The sequence below is a fragment of the Mesoplodon bidens genome, assembly GCF_964165515.1.
Source record: "Mesoplodon bidens genome assembly, chromosome: Y".
NCBI lineage: Eukaryota > Metazoa > Chordata > Mammalia > Artiodactyla > Ziphiidae > Mesoplodon > Mesoplodon bidens.
This window is the reverse complement of record NC_138180.1, coordinates 47,000,625-47,020,293: the sequence shown is the minus strand read 5'-3', so window position 1 is coordinate 47,020,293 and position 19,669 is coordinate 47,000,625. Positions and strand designations below refer to the sequence as shown.

Here is a 19,669-nt window from a genome sequence, read left to right as displayed (position 1 = left end):
GATGTTCTGGTTGTCCTCAAACTTCTATTAGAGTCATTGGGATTTTTCATTAAAATGCAGGTTGCTAGGCCTCTCTCTCCAAGTTTCTGAATTAGTAAGCATGGAGTGCGCCCAAGAATTTGTATTTCTAAGAAGTTCCCAAGTTCTTAGGTAATGCCGCTAGTCTGACAGCTGTCGGGTTTAGCTTCATCTATATTGAATTTCCACAAGTTGTTTGCCACAAAGCACTGTTCATTGAAAACAATTCTGTGGAAAACCACAAAAGATGTATACAGCTTACTGCATGGCATTTTGTATCGTATCTGTTGGGGTATTTCTGTATTGTTCCAAGAGAGGTTTGAAAGGTGTCCTGCAAATATAGACATATTTTATTCATCTATGTTTGCTCTTTGCAAAGACTCCGAGAAGTCAGTTATTAAGAAATTTTAACTCAGTAATTTCCAGCTTATTTAGGTATAATGTGAGGTTTTACTCTAAGAAAAGTAACTTACATATGTATCTATTCTGTGTTGCTAACTAACTGCTAATGGTGGATTACCTTGTAGTCTTACCATTAATTTATCTCCTCTGTTAAAGGTAAACCAGTGTTGGAATAATTTATTGTTGTTTTTATTCATGAGAACAACTCATTAAATAGAAAATGTTTTTATTTCAGAACTGTTCGTCAGTTGGCACAGGAGCAATTTTTTTTAATGTGCACCAGATGTTGCATGGGACACAGGCCTCTGCTTTTCTTCATTACTCTGCTCTTTACCATTTTGGGGGTGAGACATTTTTTAATGAACTTATCAGTATGATTCATTCTTAAATGAGGAAAATTCAGGAAACTGTGGTTTTAGATTTTATTTAAAAATTAGGTTATGTTCCCATTATTTTCTTTACTGTTTATAGATTGGTTTCTTTTGTTTTTTATAAATCCTTAAGGGAAAAATACACCACCTTCTTTGAAAAATAGAAATCAAAGATCTTATTCTTTTTAATATCATTGTATAAGGTATTGCCACATTGTATAAGGTAATTTACCAGTTCTCTGAGATTTTTGAAAAATGAATATGGGGCTTCCCTGGTGGCATAGTGGTTAAGAATCTGCCTGCCAATGCAGGGGACACAGGTTCAAGCCCTGGTCCGGGCAGATCCTACATGCCAGAGAGCGGCTAAGCCCATGTGCCACAACTACTGAGCCTGCATTCTAGAGCCCGCGAGCCACCACTACTGAGCCCATGTGCCACAACTACTGAAGCTTGTGCACCCAGAGCCCATGCTTCTCAACAAGAGAAGCCACTACAGTGAGAAGTCCGCACCCCGCAACAAAGAGTAGACCCTGCTCACCGAAACTAAGAAAGCCCATGCACAGCAATGAAGACCCAACGCAGCCATAAATAAATAAATAAATAAATCTAAAAATTAATATGAATTTGAGCATGGACTTGTGGATTCATATTGTTTCAATTATTCTTTTTCAGAGCACAGCACGACAGAGAGGTAAACATTCAGGCGACTATTTCACTCTTCTACGGCATCTTCTTAATTATGCTTTCAACAGTAATATTAATATACCCAATGCTGAAGTTCTTCTCAACAATGAAATTGATTGGCTCAGGAGAATTAGGGTAAGTTTTTTGGGTTTTTTTTTTTTTTTTGCGGTACGCGGGCCTCTCACTGCTGTGGCCTCTCCCATCGCGGAGCACAGGCTCCAGACGTGCAGACCCAGCAGCCATGGCCCATGGGCCCAGCCGCCCCGTGGCACATGGGATCCTCCTGGACCGGGGCACAAACTCATGTCCCCTGCATCGGCAGGCGGACTCTCAACCACTGCGCCACCAGAGAAGCCCGGGTAAGTTTTATAATATGCCATTTTTTTTTTTTTTTTTTGCTGTACGCGGGCCTCTCACTGCTGTGGCCTCTCCCGTTGCGGAGCACAGGCTCCGGACACACAGGCTCCGCGGCCATGGCTCGCGGGCCCAGCCGCTGCGCGGCATGTGGGATCTTCCGGGATAGGGGCACGAACCCGTGTCCCCTGCATCGGCAGGCGGACTCTCAACCACTGCGCCACCAGGGAAGCCCTAATATGCCATTTATTACCTTACTATTAAATTATTTTTCTTATTAAAAGGGGGTTTATTGTTTTGAGTATTTATGTTAAGCTGGAAAAAAAAAACCCTGGGAGGTAATAGAACAAACAAAATATATACTTTTCATCGGTGAACAAATAACTCATGATTCATAGAAAGAAGGTACAACTAGATTTGTATAAATGCCTTACTTTATAGTTGGGACTTTGAATGCTGATGTTCACTTTCCTCCAATTCAGTATTTTTAAACTTTTTTGCAAATTATAATCATATTTAATAAGGATTCTATAAAACTTTTAAAATAAGTATCTGATAGGTTAGTATTTACATTTCATGATTTGCTTTTTATATATACAGAGTTCTATGATAATACATTTCTGAAATGTGTAGTTTTTGGCCTTTAGATTAGCATTCTCCTAAAACCTACTTCTAGAATTTCTCAACCTTGGCACCATTAATATTTTGGACCATGTATTCTTGTTTTGAGGAGCGGTGCTATGTCTTAGAGGATGTTGAGCAGTACTCCAAGCTTCTGATCAGTAGACTGTGCTTTAATAATTCTACTTTCTTCCAAGTTGTGAAAACCAGAAATATCTCAAGAGACAATACATGTACTCTTGGGCAAAATTGCTCTCATTTAATGTTTGAGATAGAGTTCTATAGAAGAAATAAGAAACTACCTGAATGAAAAGGTTTGGCAATACTGTATCTGAGTCATCACTCTCCTCCAGCTCTGTTTTGTTCTGATCTTTTTTGTCCTCCTTTTCTGTAAGTTAGGCCTATAATATTTTTCCTTTGACAGGATAATGTTAAAAACACAGGTGAAACAGGTGTTGAAGAGCCGATCTTGGAAGGCCACCTTGGGGTAACAAAAGAGTTGCTGGCCTTTCAAACGCCTGAGAAAAAGTATCATGTTGGTTGTGAGAAAGGAGGTGCTAATCTCATTAAAGTAAGTCCTAAGTTTTAGACAAACTAGTTATCATGAACTTTTGAATGTCTATTAGCAAATCTATCTGATTAAGTTCTATACTATTTAGATATCTTGGCCTTTTTTCTTCATTGTTTGTCTCATAAAAACCTTTATATCTGTGACAGTTACAGTAATTTTTAAGTAAATGTGTACCTCCCTTTATTCAAGAGTTTGTTTAATTTAATCAAAGTTCAGGGAAGAAAGTTCAGATGAAATGTTTCAGCAAGTTAACAAGCAGAGTTAATTGACTTTGCTACTTAGTAAATCTGAATTTTTATTTGATCAAACTTTAAAGTGAAAACTATCTTACAAGACTGTTTATTTTTTACATATCTTTGTTAAGTAAATTTCTTCAAGTGTCTTATAATTCAAGGAAAAGAGTATCATTTGATGTCTTTTATTTTTATTTAAAATGCATTAATTTCAGTTCATATTTGATTAGAGGAGTAGATTTATTTGGAATATATTTTTCTTAAATAATAGCTTTTTAAAATATCTTAATATTCAGAAAATTGAGTATGTTTATTAATTATGGTCAGTAGTTTTTTGAAATAAAATTTTATTTGATTTGAAAATCCTAAATTGTATTTGAAATAATGAGATATTTAATTGTATCAAACAAATAATTAGAAGACTACTTCCTTCCAAGGGACATTTTTTCCTAAAGTAAATATTATTGCTAAGAATATGTGATCTTTTTTTTTTTTTTCAACTCTTTAGGAATTAATTGATGATTTCATCTTTCCTGCCTCCAAAGTATACCTGCATTGTATGAGGAGTGGAGAACTACCAGCTGAGCAGGCTATCCCAGTCTGTAGTTCATCAGCTACCATTAGTGCTGGGTTTGAACTACTTGTAGCATTAGCTGTTGGCTGTGTAAGGAATCTCAAACAGATAGTAGACTGTTTGACTGAAATGTATTACATAGGCACAGCAATAACTAGTAAGTATTTTAACTTGGAAAGCTGCTTCTGTTGGTTAATAATATTTCTGTGTTTAAAATTTTGGGTTTAGGAAAACGTTTAACTTGTGGTTTTTTTAGCAATTAGTATAATGATTTTTATAATCATATATGATTGAGACCATTATGACCATAGAACCTCTATACAGAAAAATTTCCAAATGTACATTTAAATGTCTTCCTGTAGATGATTCAGGTAACTTGGCAAAATGCTTTATTTCATCATATATGAAATAAAATCCAAATTCCAGGGTAATAAGCCAGATTTGGTGCTACAGACTTTTATACTTAAAACTTAAAATGCATGACATGTATTGGAAAGATTTTCAGCATCTCACTTAGAGGGTTCCTTAATGATACTTTGATCTGACTTTTAAGAAAGTTGTAGTTTTGAAGATCAGAATGTGAGAAGATAATGTGTTCGTGCATTTTATTTTTTTCTTAATTAATGCCAACATCAGTCCCATGAAGTAGGAAGCTGTCTTTAGATCTTGTAAGAACTGAAACTCAAAAGGGAGGAGTGTAAGTAAAAATAACAGAAAATAAGATCATAAAATCTAATTAATTTGAAGAGAAAACCAAGGCATGGCAATGTAATATACAGTATCCAATACTAATCCTTTAAGAACATCTGAAGTTATCTTTCTTATGCCATCTTTTAGAGTGTAAATAAGTTTTCAGGCACATTTTAGGAGTGTCTAACTGAACTTATTTATTTGTAGTGTGGAATCTACATAAAGAGAGGAGATTTTTGAAAACTTTTTTTTAAATAACTTACTTAGGTTAAGAATTTCATGGTTATATTATTCACATATAAAAGAAGGTATATACTAAACATATTAACTTTACCCAATCCTGGTTCAGAGATTGTCTGCATATGCAAGTTGTACCTATGGATAGCTCTTTGCTTAGTTTTTTTCCTTTTAACGTAAAAAGGAATATGCTGCACACAGTGTTCTTCATTTTGTTTTATTTGTTTTACATTTAGTAATATATCTATCACCATAATAAAGATCTATGTAATTCAGTTATTGGCTCTATAATTTGCAGTTCAGTATACTTTATGTAATCCATCTCCAAGTTAGTGATTAATGTTTAGGTTATTTTTGGTTACATGGTAGGTGGCAAGGCTTATAAAGTGATTTACAGTTCTCACAGACCTTTCAAATATACTATCTCATTGGCTCCTGAAAATATTATAAAACTGGGTATAGGCAAAGTAGTTTTTACTCTTAATATGTTATAAGGAAGGAAACATATTCATGCAAAAGTTAAAGTTTTTGTGATGTGGAACTATAACTTGAACCTTAAGTGATCTTAAATCACTTTAATATATCATTAATTAGTTTATAATTTAATATATAAAATAGGTAATTAAAACTAAAAAATTTTAATTTATATATATAAAGTCACATGGCTTTTTGTTGTTGTTTTGAATGACTTTATTGAGATATAATTTACCTACAATAAAGTTCACTTTTTTGTATGTAAGCATACAACTTCAGTGGTTTTTAGTCTACTTCTGGAGTTTTGCAACCATCACTTAATCTAATTTCAGAACATTTTCATTATCCCCCAAAGAATTTTTGTGCCCTTTACCAGTCACTCTAATCTTCTTCCACTACCTGTCCCTCCCACCTCAGCCTTACGCAGTAGTAGTTTTTTTCCCCTATAAATTAGCTTATTCTGGACATTCCATATAAGTAGAGTCATAAAATATGTAGTCTTTCATGACTCCCTTCTTTAACTTAGCATAATGTTTTCAGTGTTCATCCATGTTGTAGTATATGTCACAATTGTATTCCTGTTCCTTTTTGTTGCTGAATAATAGTACATTGTGTAGATATATACTAAGTTTAATTTATCCATTTATAAGCTGATAAACATGTGGGTTTTTTTTTTAACCCACCTTTTTTACTATTGTGAAGAACACTGCTATGAACATCCATGTGCATGTTTTGTGTAGCTATATTTTTTCGTTTCTTTTGAATAGATATATTGGAGTAAAATTGCTGAATCATATGGTAACTGCATGGAGAACTGCCAAACTTTTTTGCATGTTGCATGTCTCATCTTCAGTTTACATACCCCACCAGCATGTTGGAGAATCCCAATGCTTTTTATTGTCTGTTTTTATTATTTTTTAATTTTAATTTTTTTTATTTTTATTTTTTGTGGTACACGGGCCTCTCACTGTTGTGGCCTCTCCCGTTGCGGAGCACAGGCTCTGGACGCGCAGGCTCAGCGGCCATGGCTCATGGGCCCAGCCACTCCGCGGCATGTGGGATCTTCCCAGACTGGGGCACGAACCCATGTCCCCTGCATCGGCAGGCAGACTCTCAACCACTGTGCCACCAGGGAAGCCCTATTTTTTTTTTTTTGCGGTATGTGGGCCTCTCATTGTTGTGGCCCTTCCCGTTGCGAAGCACAGGCTCCGGACGTGCAGGCCCAGCAGCCATGGCTCACGGGCCCAGCCGCTCCGCGGCATGTGGGATCCTCCCAGACCAGGGCACGAACCCGTGTCCCCTGCATCAGCAGGCGGACTCTCAACCACTGCGCCACCAGGGAAGCCCCTATTTTTTTAATTTTAAAAATTATTCTGGTGGGTGTGAATTTGTAATGTTTTTATTTAAAGTTTTGATCACAGTGTATTCAAAGTACTTCAAGCAAAGACAGTGGTTACCCCAAGAAATTTATAATACCATCTTATATGTCTCTCTAAGAAGACTATCAGAAAAGCAACTCGGTACTTCTATATTAAAGATCTGTATAGTGGCATATATTATTAAAATAATGTACTCTCTTGGTGTACTCTCTTTCAATGTGCTGATTTTAGTTTGTCAGTAGAACAGAGCTGGCAGTGGACAGAATCATTATTTTCATGTTATGAGGATCTTTTTTCTCTTCTCTTAGCTTGTGAAGCACTTACTGAGTGGGAATATCTACCACCTGTTGGACCCCGCCCACCAAAAGGATTTGTGGGACTTAAAAATGCTGGTGCTACTTGTTACATGAATTCTGTGATCCAGCAGCTATACATGATTCCTTCCATCAGGAACAGTATTCTTGCAATCGAAGGTACAGGTAGTGATACAGATGATGATATGTTCGGTGATGAGAAGCAAGACAGTGAGGTAAGTTTTAAGTATAAATTATTTTTTTGTGTGTTGCAAGATATTCATACCAGATACTGTTTTTCTGTCTTAGAATACTGTACTTCTCATAGGATTTTTTTGAAGTACATTTGGTGATGGAACAAAAATCTCTGAGCTACTGTCTCTGGCACGTTATAGTACTCATTATCTAATAGACTTTAAACTGCAAGTGATAATCTTTGTCACACGTTTTCTGTTTGTTTTTTTAAAAGCAGCAGTTAATGTAGTCATGTCTTGTGGGACATGGTATGTATAATTTGGTGTTTATAAAGTGATAAATATCTTCATTTAAAGTAATGAAATTAGGTTTTCATCCTTTAACTTTTCCAAGTAATGATTCCATTTAATTGATTCCACATCTTGTATCATTTACCATTTTTATAATCTGTGCTTATTCTTGGGATACTTTAAATATTTTTCTCAGATAATGTTTTTTTCTGGTAAGGAAACAAAATTTGTCTGCTACTTTAATGCTACATAGTGTTATTAATAGTATTAGGTAACAAGAGTAGATAATCAGGCTCCCTATCAAGAGTATCCAGTGCAGAACACACAAAGCAACAGAAAAGCTGGGTTTCAGTGGCAGGTCAGAGTACATGTAATTTAAATGTAGCTCTTAAGTGCCGTGGACCAGCCGGAGAAAGGATTTCACTGCCCAGGGTCAGAAGGGAAGGGGTAAGGAACTGAAGTAGCACCGACGATTGGGGTCAGAAGGACGAAGACAACTGATGGTTGCAAGGCAAATTTTATTGTGCTACACTTGCAGATTATATAGACTAGAAAAAGGGAGGTTGGTTGCCAGATGGTGGTTTACATCATCTACAAACTGTCTTGGCTTCAAGGTTAACTTCCCTGGGAGGAAACCCATAAGCCCAGAATCATCCAAAATAACCTGCACGTGCAGGGGGGAGACAGCTTTGCTTATCTTATTTTACATTCTTTCTGATCTCTGGGCCCTGGTGATTTATCTCCCATGGAATGAAACAAGGAAGGGAACAAGTAGGCACAGTCCCTTCGAGCAGCAGCGGCATGCCTGGCATGTCCATAGCCTGCCGTCAAGGCCAACCGTTTCCCACACTTAAGTACATAAATACAGAGGAGTTTTGGTTATGTTTTTACAGAAACTGTGGTTTTCTAAAATCTTTCACTCTTTCATTCACTTAAGTTTCTAGGAATTAATTGAAGAGACAGAATATTCTAAATGTGAATGCTTTTCCCTCATTCCTATGTTTCTTTCCTTCTCTTGCCAAGACTAGATTGGCTCTAAAGTAGTGGTCCATCACTTAGAGATATTCTGAAACATAAACCTAACTTTACTCTTCTCAGATCTGATTAATCACACCATCGAGGCATTAGGGTCTGGGTAGGTTTACTTTTCTTAGAATCACCATATGGGGTGCACACACCAATACTTGATTAACAACCACTGTTTGAAAGAAAATTGGAATTTTAAATACCTAGCTCTGTAGCCCATGTTACTACTAGGATGCCAAGTTAAACATGGACATGAGGGACTTCCCAGGTGGTCCAGTGGTAAAAGAATCCGCCTTGCAATGCACGGGACGCAGGTTCAATCCCTGGTCAGGGAACTAAGATCCCACATGCCGCATGGCACCTAACCCCACGTGCCCTGCAGTCTGCGCACCACAACTAGAGAAGAGAAAACCCACATGTCACAACTAGAGAGAAGCCCAAGCACCACAACAAAGAGCCCGTGTACCACAACAAAAGATCCCACGTTACACGACTAAGATCCAATACGGGCATAAGTAAATAAATAATCAATCTGTCTTTTTAAAAATATACATACAAGACTAGTCATACTCCAAAAAAGAAAGGCAGAAAAAAATACTAGAATTTCAAATTATGCATCTACCTTTGCTGCTTGATCCATGTGCTTTATGTTGTCTCACCATGATAGGGGGGTTATCTGCCTACTTACTAGTTTCTTTTCCTGCACTGTGGGCTTTTCAAGGGCAGGAACTGGGTATTTACTTTCCTACCATAAGCCTCAGATGCAGAGCAAAGAATATAAAAAGATACTCAGTTTTCTGTAAAACAACTAAATTCTTTGTAGAGTGATTAAGACTTTTAGAGCTCTGTCTATGCTTCTGTTTCTACCAAAGGTACTCTTAATTTCTATACTTACTAAGTATTAATAATTCACATCATGTCACATAATTTACCTCATACAATCTGTGAAGAATGCGTTATCTCACAAGAAAATACTGAATCCTAGAAAGGCTAAGTAACTTATTTTCCCAGAGCTTTTTGTATAAAGCACTCACTTGTCTCCGGTCTAGTCTACTCAACTAAACCTTTGTCTCTTACACTATCTCCAAAAAATATTATGGTTTTTAATGCTTTTTTTAATGGTAACCCTCCTGTGAATTCGTGAGGGTAAGCACTAATATTACAAAATGAATGTTAAGTGCTTTAGATATTTGGAGTATAAAATAATACAAATCATTTTTCATTTATTTGTATTTGTCTCAACTTATTTCACTATACCTTTAAAGTTAAATTAGATCATCGATGATATTTTTTCACCTTCAGAATAATGTGGATCCCCGAGATGATGTATTTGGATACCCTCATCAGTTTGAAGACAAAACAGCATTAAGTAAAACTGAAGATAGGAAAGAGTACAATATTGGTGTTTTGAGACACCTTCAGGTCATCTTTGGTCATTTAGCTGCTTCCCGGCTGCAATACTATGTGCCCAGAGGATTTTGGAAACAGTTCAGGTAAATTATGGGTGAATGATGATTTCAGTTTTATAAAAATCTCAGTGTACTGAGTCAGGGTTCAGGTTATTTTGTTTGCATTTTTGTTTGCTTGACTGCAGTTACCAATAAAGAAGCTAGGTACTTTGCCCTGGAAAATGTCCCACAGTCTGGATTTTCCTAACTGCATTCTGGTGTTGTTTTTCAGTATTTTCTTTGTCTCTGTCCCTGTATTTTTTGGGTTTGCAGGTCGTATGGTCTGTCACACCTACTCAGCTCTACTGTTACAACAAGAAAGCAACCATAAAAATACATAAATGAATAAGGTGTGGCTCTGTTACAATAAAGCTCTGTTTATGGACACTGCAATTTCAAAGTCGTATTGTTTTCACTTGTCATGAAATACTATTTTGATTTTTTTTTTCAGTCATTTAGTATATATAAACCATTCTTATCTCTGGAATGCGATGTAGGCAATGGACTGGACTTGACTCATGGGCTATACTTAACCATGATTAAGAGGCTTGAGCAGATTCAAGTATGTTATTCCCCATTTGCAGTCGGTAATACTGTTTCATAGATGGTGATGTTATTTCCTTCGGGAAGATATAAAATGTGTATCTTTCTGTTTGTGATATGAAAGAGCCACTTAGTCATCATAAATAGAGGTGTCCCTCATCAATTAGATAACTAACCTTAACGTACATATCTACATGAAAACTAGGATAGATACTGTTTTATTTTTCTTTTTATGTTTATAAAGTAATCATTACAGCTTCTTAGCATCCTACTCAAGTGACCAATAAAGTTTGTTCTATTTTTATATTTTAAAAGTTCAGTTACATTTTGATGTCATTTCTTTTTTTTCACAAATTTTATCGAGACTTATTTTGTGTCATGTTCACTACAGCTGTAAGTACACAGCTCTAGTTATTGTCTAAAACAAGTTTCCAGTCTTTTATAGGAGTTTAGAATTATGTCAGCAGAGTAACTCGTAAGTAAATTTGAGGTGGGTAAGCAAAGGGAACATCTGACTTCTGGGTCACCCTCTGTTTCAGTCAGGGTAGTACCCTTTTTATATATATTAGGATATCACTTAGATTTCTTTTGAAACTCACCAATTTATAGTATGGTGACCCCCATTATCTTTCAATATAACTTTATGTATTCTACAAGTTAAACTCTCAACCTCGGTCATAAGAGTAATTTGCATTTATAACATTTCCTACCAGATATGTACATTTCCTCTTTCAGTTCTGTCACCTAGCAAATACCTGTCTCTTTTCTCTACCTCTTACTGTACTAATTATTTTTCATACCTTTATCCTGACTTAAGATTTTCTTTTGTATTCTAGTCAACATTTCTGTTCTTGTTCTTCCAGATTACTATACTATGAGCTTTTATCTTAAAATGTTTCCCTCAATTATTTGTATGTGTGCATGTATATATAATTATAATTAGATAGCAAAACTGTATAACATATGTGTATATATCTGTATCTACACATTTCTACCAGTATATACAGCTAGATATATAGGTATGTATAGTATTCCTCATAATACAAAATTACAATGTTTGTATTTAAATGTTCTAAATCGTACTGTGTACTTAAATATGATATGTTTATGATTTTTGTCTTCACACTTAACTCCGTCCATACGATGGTGGAAAGCTCACAGCACTTTTGTACTACCTATAATCATTAAGAGACACACAGTGTGCTCTTAACGTGCTTTTTCTTTTTGGCAAGGTTTATATAATATAAAATTCACCATTTTAACCATTTAAAAGTATACAGTTCAGTGACATATTACATTCAGAATGTTTGTATGATCACTAGTACCATCATCCCACTATCTTCTTTCAGAATATTCTCATCATTCAGAAAGAAACTCCCATGCCTATTAAAGAGTCATTCCCTGTCTCCCCTTCTTGCAACGAAAAAAAATAGCATTCTGGGTACTAATTTGCCTGTTTTTAGTATTTTAAATAAATTCAATCACACAGTATGGTATATGAGGTGTAGTTTCTTTATCTAACATATATTTAAGGTACATCCATGTTCTAGTATGTATCAGAACTTCGTTTCATGGTTGATTGATAATCCATTGTTTATGAATATTCGATATTTTTGGTGATGCACTCATCAATTGATGGATCTTTGGATGGTCTCCATATTTTAGCTATTGTCAATAGTACAGTACTTCCATGAGCCGTCATACTGTATAAGTTTTTGTGTGGACTTAATTTTTTAAATTTCTTTTAATATATATCTAGCAGTGCAGTTGTTGGATCATATAACAATTATGTGTTTAACCTTTTGAGGAATCACCGAACTCTTTCACATCCCTTATACCATTTTACTTTCCCACCAGCAGAGTATGAGGGTTACAGGTTTTCAACATGCATGCCAGTATATGTGGGGGTTTTGTGTTGTTTAGGTTTTGGTTTTTTGGTATATGTGGTTTTTTTTGTTTTTGTTTTTTAATTATAGCCTTTCAAGTGGGTATGAAGTGGTTTTTTTAATTTGTATTTCCCTAATGACTAGTAATGTTGAGCATCTTGTCATATGTCTATTAGGGTTTGACAATTTGTATGTTTTGTTGAGGAACATGTGTATTCAAGTACACATTGTCTTTTTGTTGTTGTTTTATAACACTTCTTTCTATAGTCATCATACTAGGTTTTTTTTTTATACTAGGTTTTTAATATAAATGATTTACAAATATTTTTTCCCATCTTGTCTTTTCACTTTAAATTTTGATGAAATTGTTTTTACATATTTTTTCTTTTTACTCCAGTTTACTAATTGTTTTACTGTGGTAAAATGTGTGAAACAAAAATTTACCATTTTAGATGTTTTCAAGTTTGTATTTCAGTGGCACTAGGTATGTACATTCATATTGTGTGTACTACCATCCATCTAAAGAACTTTTTTCATCTTCCTAAGTTGAAATTCTGTATGCATTAATTATAATCCTCCATACTGATTTTTAGGTGTTGATTTTTAAATCTCTCAACTTCACTGAATTTGCCAAATTCTAGCAGATTTTGGTTAAATCTTTAGGATTTCCCATTTGGATGCCTTTATTTCTTACTCTTGCCTAGTTGGTCTGACTAGAATTTTAGTGCTGTATTGATAAAAGTGACGAAAACAGGCATTCTTGCCCTTATTCCTGATCTTGCAGGGTAGCTTTGAGTCTTTCATCATTACACCTTTACTAAATGGACCGAATACCTAAACATAAGCGATAAGCTTTAAGACTTTTAAAAGAAAAAGTGGAGGAAGAAGCTTCATGACACTGGATTTGGCAGTGGTTTCTTGGGCTGACACTAAAGGCATAGTGGCATGACCAAAAAACAAAAAGGTTGGACTTCCCTGGTGGCGCAGTGGTTAAGAATCTGCCTGCCCATGCAGGGGACACGGGTTCGACCCCTGGTCCGGGAAGATCCCACGTGCCACGGGGCAACTAAGCCCACAAGCCTAAACTGCTGAGTCCATGTGCCACAAACTAATGCCTGTGCACCTAGAGCCCATGTTCCTCAACACGAGAGGCCACTGCAATGGGAGGCCCACACACCGCAATGAAGAGTGGCCCCTGCTCGCCACAACTAGAGAAAGCCCACAAGCAGCAACAAAAACCCAACACAGCTATAAATAAATAAATGAATTTATTTAAAAAAAAAAAAAAAAGGTTAAAGGATGAGAGCATTCAGTGCTGACCAGGATGCAAAGAACATGGGTCACCTATTGCTGATGTGAATGTAAAGCAATAAAATAGGTGATTTCTCCAATTATCTCAAAATTTTAAAAAAATATAAAATGGTAGAAAAAAGTAAACTGTAACAACTAATACAAAGAAAGTTAAAAGAGGGGCTTCCCTGGTGGCGCAGTGGTTGAGGGTCCGCCTGCCGATGCAGGGGACACGGGTTCGTACCCTGGTCTGGGAAGATCCCACATGCCGCAGAGCGGCTGGACCTGTGAGCCATGGCCGCTGAGCCTGCGCGTCCGGAGCCTGTGCTCCGCAACGCGAGAGGCCACAACAGTGAGAGGCCCGCGTACTGCAAAAAAAAGAAAGAAAGAAAAAAGAACAAATTCATGTAACTTCAAAAAAGAGTATTTTGATTTGGTTACTGTGAAGCTTTAAAAAGTTGGTTTCAAGGAAATAGGGGTCCAGAAGGGTTTGACTACTGACATGGTAGCATTACAAAATTTGGTGGGGGAATCGAGTTTCCGTTTAGTATCTTGATAGTGGTGGTTGTTACACAGCTGCCTATGATTTGTAAAGATCACATAGTATGCTCCGAAAAGATCAAATGTTACTCTATGTAAATTTAAAATTAATTTTTAACATCAGTAGCCAATTTTTTAAATTGTAAAAGCACACCACACCACAAAAGAAAATAAACCTTCTTAGCAGGTTTAAAATTTGACTTGTCTTTTGCTAAAAATGATTGTGTTTCTATTCTCTTAGGTATATTATTCTGTAAATATTAAATTAGATGTTTTAGATCTCCCAGCATGACTTGGCTTTTACAGCAGTGGTTGTCATCTTGTGTACACAATTGGAAGTCTCGGTTGGCTTAATTTTTTTTTTTGTTGTTGTTGTTGTTGTTGTTTTTGCGGTACGTGGACCTCTTGCTGCTGTGGCCTCTCCCATTGCGGAGCACAGGCCCCGGACACACAGGCCAAGCGACCATGGCTCACGGGTCCAGCCGCTCTGTGGCATGCGGCATCCTCCTGGACCAGTGCACAAACCCATGTCCCCTGCATTGGCAGGCAGATTCCCAACCACTGCGCCACCAGGGAAGCCCTGGCTTAAGTTTTAAGTCCATTCAGATTACAGAAAATACATTCACTCTAGAACAGAGCAAATGTTTCTCCTTTCATTTGGAAAAATCACTTTAGTTAGGAATAAATGGCTGTGAACTTTGCAATATAGCCCCCAAAATATAAGCAGAATTAAATAACAAAGTAGTCGTTACAACATCTATATAAGACTGTTTTCCTTCTCATGTTAATGCTCCCTTCGCTTGAATTCAAAATACATGACTGTACTGCTTCCTAAAGGAAGCACCATTCTGAGTGCCTGACACTGTAGTACCAATTTTACTATGAGCTTCACTTCCATTACTATAGCCACCCAATACATAACATACATTGGTTAACCTGTGTAAATGGATAAAGCCTCAACTTACATTTCTAATGTCATTGTCATTTTTATTGTTTAGAAAAATAAAATACAGATATTCTGGGGATGGAGACTACAGTTTGTTATGTTCCGTTTTTTTCTCTTAGGCTTTGGGGTGAACCTGTTAATCTTCGTGAACAACACGATGCCTTAGAGTTTTTTAATTCTTTGGTGGATAGTTTAGATGAAGCTTTAAAAGCTTTAGGACATCCAGCTGTGCTAAGTCAAGTCCTGGGAGGTTCCTTTGCTGATCAGAAGATTTGCCAAGGCTGCCCACATAGGTAAGTACTAATTGACATTTTTGATATGTACTTTATATGGGTCTTTCTTTTTTTAATAGTATAAATAAAATTTTTACCAATACATATGTATGAAAGCAGAGAGTACCAAATATTACATTCTTAGGCTATACCCCACTGTTCTGTGGGTTTGTTTTTTTTTCAGTAGCATTTAGTTCTTGTTACTCTCAGTATCTCATTATTTTTCCCTTACATTCTTATATTTTGTCATATCTGAGGAAATAAAATGGGTTTTTTTTCATAAATCTACAGTTATTATAAAGATATTTACCTGGCTGTTATAATGAAAATAATAATTGAAATGTCAACAATACAGTAACTTTAGGGAATTCTCCAGTAGTTCAGTGGTTAAGACTCGGCACTTCCACTGCAGGGGGCACAGGTTTGATCCCTGGTTGGAGAACTAAGATGCTGCAAGCTGGGCAGAGCGGCAAAGAAAAAAAAAAATCCTCGCGAATGAAAGCTGGCATATAGTAAGCACTAATTAAATGTTAGTTATCTATAGCACGCTTCCCGGGGTGTTTGGAGTTTAGTTAGTTACCCAGTGCCTTTTAAATATATATATAAATAAATAAACAAGCAAACAGTAACTTTAGAAAATAACTGGTAGGTCTGGAATTCTCTGTAAAAATTTAAAATTACCATTGATTCTTATTCATGAGATATGTTAGATATGTTTTGCACATCAGATCATTTGCAAGAGTTGACAAGACATTTTTCTGTGTTTTGGAGCAAATTAGAAGAGATTGATTTATTATGGGTTCCTAATGAAAATAATTAAATAATTCTTGGTTAGTAGTATTAATAGTTCAGAAGGTTTAACGATGGACACTCATATCATGCCTATTGTGTGGGACTTCTTGTTACACATTCACATAACACAGAAAGGAAATTCTTTCTCACCCAAATCATCAAAATAAGAATATTTTCTAAAAGCTACTCTAGGGACTTCCCTGGTGGCACAGTGGTTAAGAATCCACCAGCCATTGCAGGGGACACAGGTTCGATCCCTGGTCTGGGAAGATCCCACATGCCGTGGAGAAACTAAACCCATGTGCCACAACTGCTGAGCCTGCTCTAGAGCCAGCGTGCCACAGCTATTGAAGCCCAAGCGCCTAGAGCCCATGCTCCACAACAAGAGAAGCCACCACTATGAGGTGCCCATGCACCACAATGAAGAGTAGCCTCCACTCGCCGCAACTTGAGAGAGCCCATGCGCAGCAACAAAGACCCAGTGCAGCCAAAAGTTAATTAATTAATTAAAATAAAATAAAAGCCACTCTGTTATTCTGTAAACATTAGTTTGGTGTAAGTGGATAAAGCAGATTTTTTTGAAATTAGGGAAATGAGTTGAGGAAAGGTAATCTCACATAAATGAGAAACTCTTAGGATGTTACAGTGCCATTAGTTTGGAAGATGGGGACTCATTTATTCATCTAGCTTGGCCAACTTTGTATTCTTATGAAAGATAGTTTACATTAGGTGAACAGTAAAAATCCAACTCTTTGTCATGTGTTCTTATCAGTCCTCAGTTTTTTTAGTCAGAGTTACTTGTGAATTCTTTTGCTCTGCCAAATGGAAGTGTCTTGTGCAAATGAAGTACACATTCCAACAAAATTAGCCTTACTAGACATTTTAGGAGTATGTAAGAGTCTCAAGTCTTTCTGGTATTATAGAACTTTTTTTTTTAGGGTGTCCCAAGTTGCAAAAGAAACTGTTAATTTCAGTTTATCTCCTAAGACCTTTTTCTCCTCTGTGGATAGGTTTCTATCACAGTAGAAACATGTGTAATAAGCCATTCATAAATACTTCTGTGTTTTGTCTTTCTGAATTACAAGTTTCTAAATATGAAGGACTGCCTAAAACATAATATCCCATATGCTCTACACATGGTGGGCACTGTTTTTTTTTTTTTTTTTTTTGACTGTGCCATGCGGCTTGTGGGATCTTAATTCCCTGACCAGAATTGAACCCGGGTCTGCGGCAGCGAAAATACGGATTCCTAACCACTGGACTGCCAGGGGATTCCCAGGTACTCTTGATATATTGGTTGGATCAGTGGATTTAGTGGTTGATACGTTTTCTGAGTTTATTAGTGTGTCATCAGAAATTCCTGAAAACCCCTTTTGTAGAAAATCATCACAATGTGGGTTGCTCACTCCATCCCACATCACTTACTCTTTTTACAAATTTTTTTTATGACTCTGTAGAACCGAATACTAGAGACATACAAGTATGTTAGATAGTTGAACTTGTGCATTAGGCTAGAACTTGGCATCTAAGTGCCAAAATATTAGTTGCTATTCTGCATTATGCAAGTGGAGGAACATTTAAAAATTTAGTTCATAAATAGCCTTTTTTCTAAACTTGATGAATGTTTACCTTTACCTTGCCATGAATTACTACTACTTAAATAACAAAGGTAGCTGTGTGAAAGAATATAAAGAACTTAAGCAGTGAGGCCAGACAAGCCTGGCTTCAAATCACACTCTGTGTAGTAAACTGGACCATATTAATCTCTTTGTCACCTTTTCACCATCACCCCCGCCCCCACTCCAGTTTCTGTATCTGTAAAAGAGGGAGAGATAACATAACTCTAGCAGGTTTTTTTCTGAAGGTGAAGGTAAGCAATACTATGTTTAAAGACTGTTACATTGCCCAGTACAAAGTAAATGACCAGGGAAAGGCAACTGTTACTTACGAATAACACTGTGACTAATGCATTTGACATGGTACAGTAAATACTGCAAATATGTTTTTTTTCAAGTTCACAACTTACGACAGTGTTTAGAAACCTGAGGAATAAATCCTTTTAATGTTTCTTAAATAATGTCTTTAGATACGAGTGTGAAGAATCTTTTACAACTCTGAATGTAGATATTAGAAATCACCAAAACCTTCTTGATTCTTTGGAACAATATATCAAAGGAGATTTATTGGAAGGTGCAAATGCGTATCGTTGTGAAAAATGTGATAAAAAGGTATGTATTGTTTGTTTTTTAGTAAATATGATTGCATTTAACATAGTTGGAAGACATAAAAATTGTTTTCAATCTCAGATTTTACCTCTGCTTTGCTACAGTGGCAGTCAAGATGATAACTGATTAAAAGATTTGTCAAGGAAACAATATTGAAAAAAACTAATCATAATAATAAATTAGGAAAAGTCCTTTTAATTGGATGGTTAATTTTAGAAGTCACAATAACTTAACATCACTTTTTCTTGTAGTTTAAAAGTTGCACAGTTACTTTCCATTTCTGCCCTGAAACACATTGCCATTGAATTCTTCAAACCTGAAGATTTGCTAACAGAAAATATTTTTCCCCTTTCATACTCTTAACTTATTCTTCAACTTTAGAACAACTGTGTGCCAATTTTATTTGCTTACAGCAGATTTTCGGAACTACTTGCAGTTTTAAAGATCAGATCTGATTTTTAGATCCCACCAACTAATTTTATCTGTGGACAGTTTTGTGAGATGGAACTATAACATGTCTTTGAAAATACATAGTATATGATAAGTAGTAAATATTTTTCTGGGCCCACCATACCATCTCACCTTCAAGTTATTACCTAAACTGCTTTGATTTTAAACACCATTTAGATTGTGGCATCTGAAGCCATACCTATAGCTCTGACAGAGTTTCTGCTAGGGCAGTTTCTTCTTCTACAGCTTGCCACTCTTAATCCATGTATTTTAAAAGTGGAAACCTTGGTAGTGCTTTTTTATAAGGTAGTATGGATTAAATGCAGCATTTAGCATGTTATCTGTCACTAAGTGCTATATACATTAGCATATTATTACTTGCAGTATTTCTTCAGTTTGCTTACAGCAGATTTTATTTGTTAACATAAAAGTAAAGGTCAGAAAAGTAACGTCAGTTAGCAGTGGGAGTGTGGAAACTGGTAGTTATTAGTTTTTATAACACTAATTTTTCTTTTTTTTTTTTTTTTTTTGCTGTACGCGGGCCTCTCACTGCTGTGGCCTCTCCCGTTGCGGAGCACAGGCTCCGGACACACAGGCTCCGCGGCCATGGCTCGCGGGCCCAGCCGCTCCGCGGCACGTGGGATCTTCCGGGATCGGGGCACGAACCCGTGTCCCCTGCATCGGCAGGCGGACTCTTAACCACTGCGCCACCAGGGAAGCCCTATAACACTAATTTTTATAGTTTGCAACAGATGAGTGATTACATATTTTTAGGCTTGGTATAAGTATTTTGAAAAAGTCAGTAATGATGAATGATCTTGATTATATTATCATTTATCTGTTCGTAAATACATTTAGATGATCA

General features: G+C 36.3%; 1 protein-coding gene across 5 annotated transcripts in view; it reads left to right on the top strand.

Annotated features, from left to right (window-relative positions):
- Positions 1 to 19,669, top strand: part of LOC308609614 (ubiquitin carboxyl-terminal hydrolase 9X-like) — a 115,537-nt gene that overhangs the window by 82,060 nt on the left and 13,808 nt on the right. For all 5 annotated transcript variants that reach the window (XM_081223335.1, XM_081223334.1, XM_081223333.1 and 2 more), the window contains 8 exons: positions 656 to 764; positions 1,464 to 1,610; positions 2,875 to 3,021; positions 3,763 to 3,985; positions 6,917 to 7,137; positions 9,715 to 9,905; positions 15,185 to 15,358; positions 18,216 to 18,357. In XM_081223335.1, the coding sequence (XP_081079461.1) occupies positions 656 to 764; positions 1,464 to 1,610; positions 2,875 to 3,021; positions 3,763 to 3,985; positions 6,917 to 7,137; positions 9,715 to 9,905; positions 15,185 to 15,358; positions 18,216 to 18,357 (1,354 nt within the window). The remainder of the gene's footprint in view (positions 1 to 655; positions 765 to 1,463; positions 1,611 to 2,874; positions 3,022 to 3,762; positions 3,986 to 6,916; positions 7,138 to 9,714; positions 9,906 to 15,184; positions 15,359 to 18,215; positions 18,358 to 19,669) is intronic.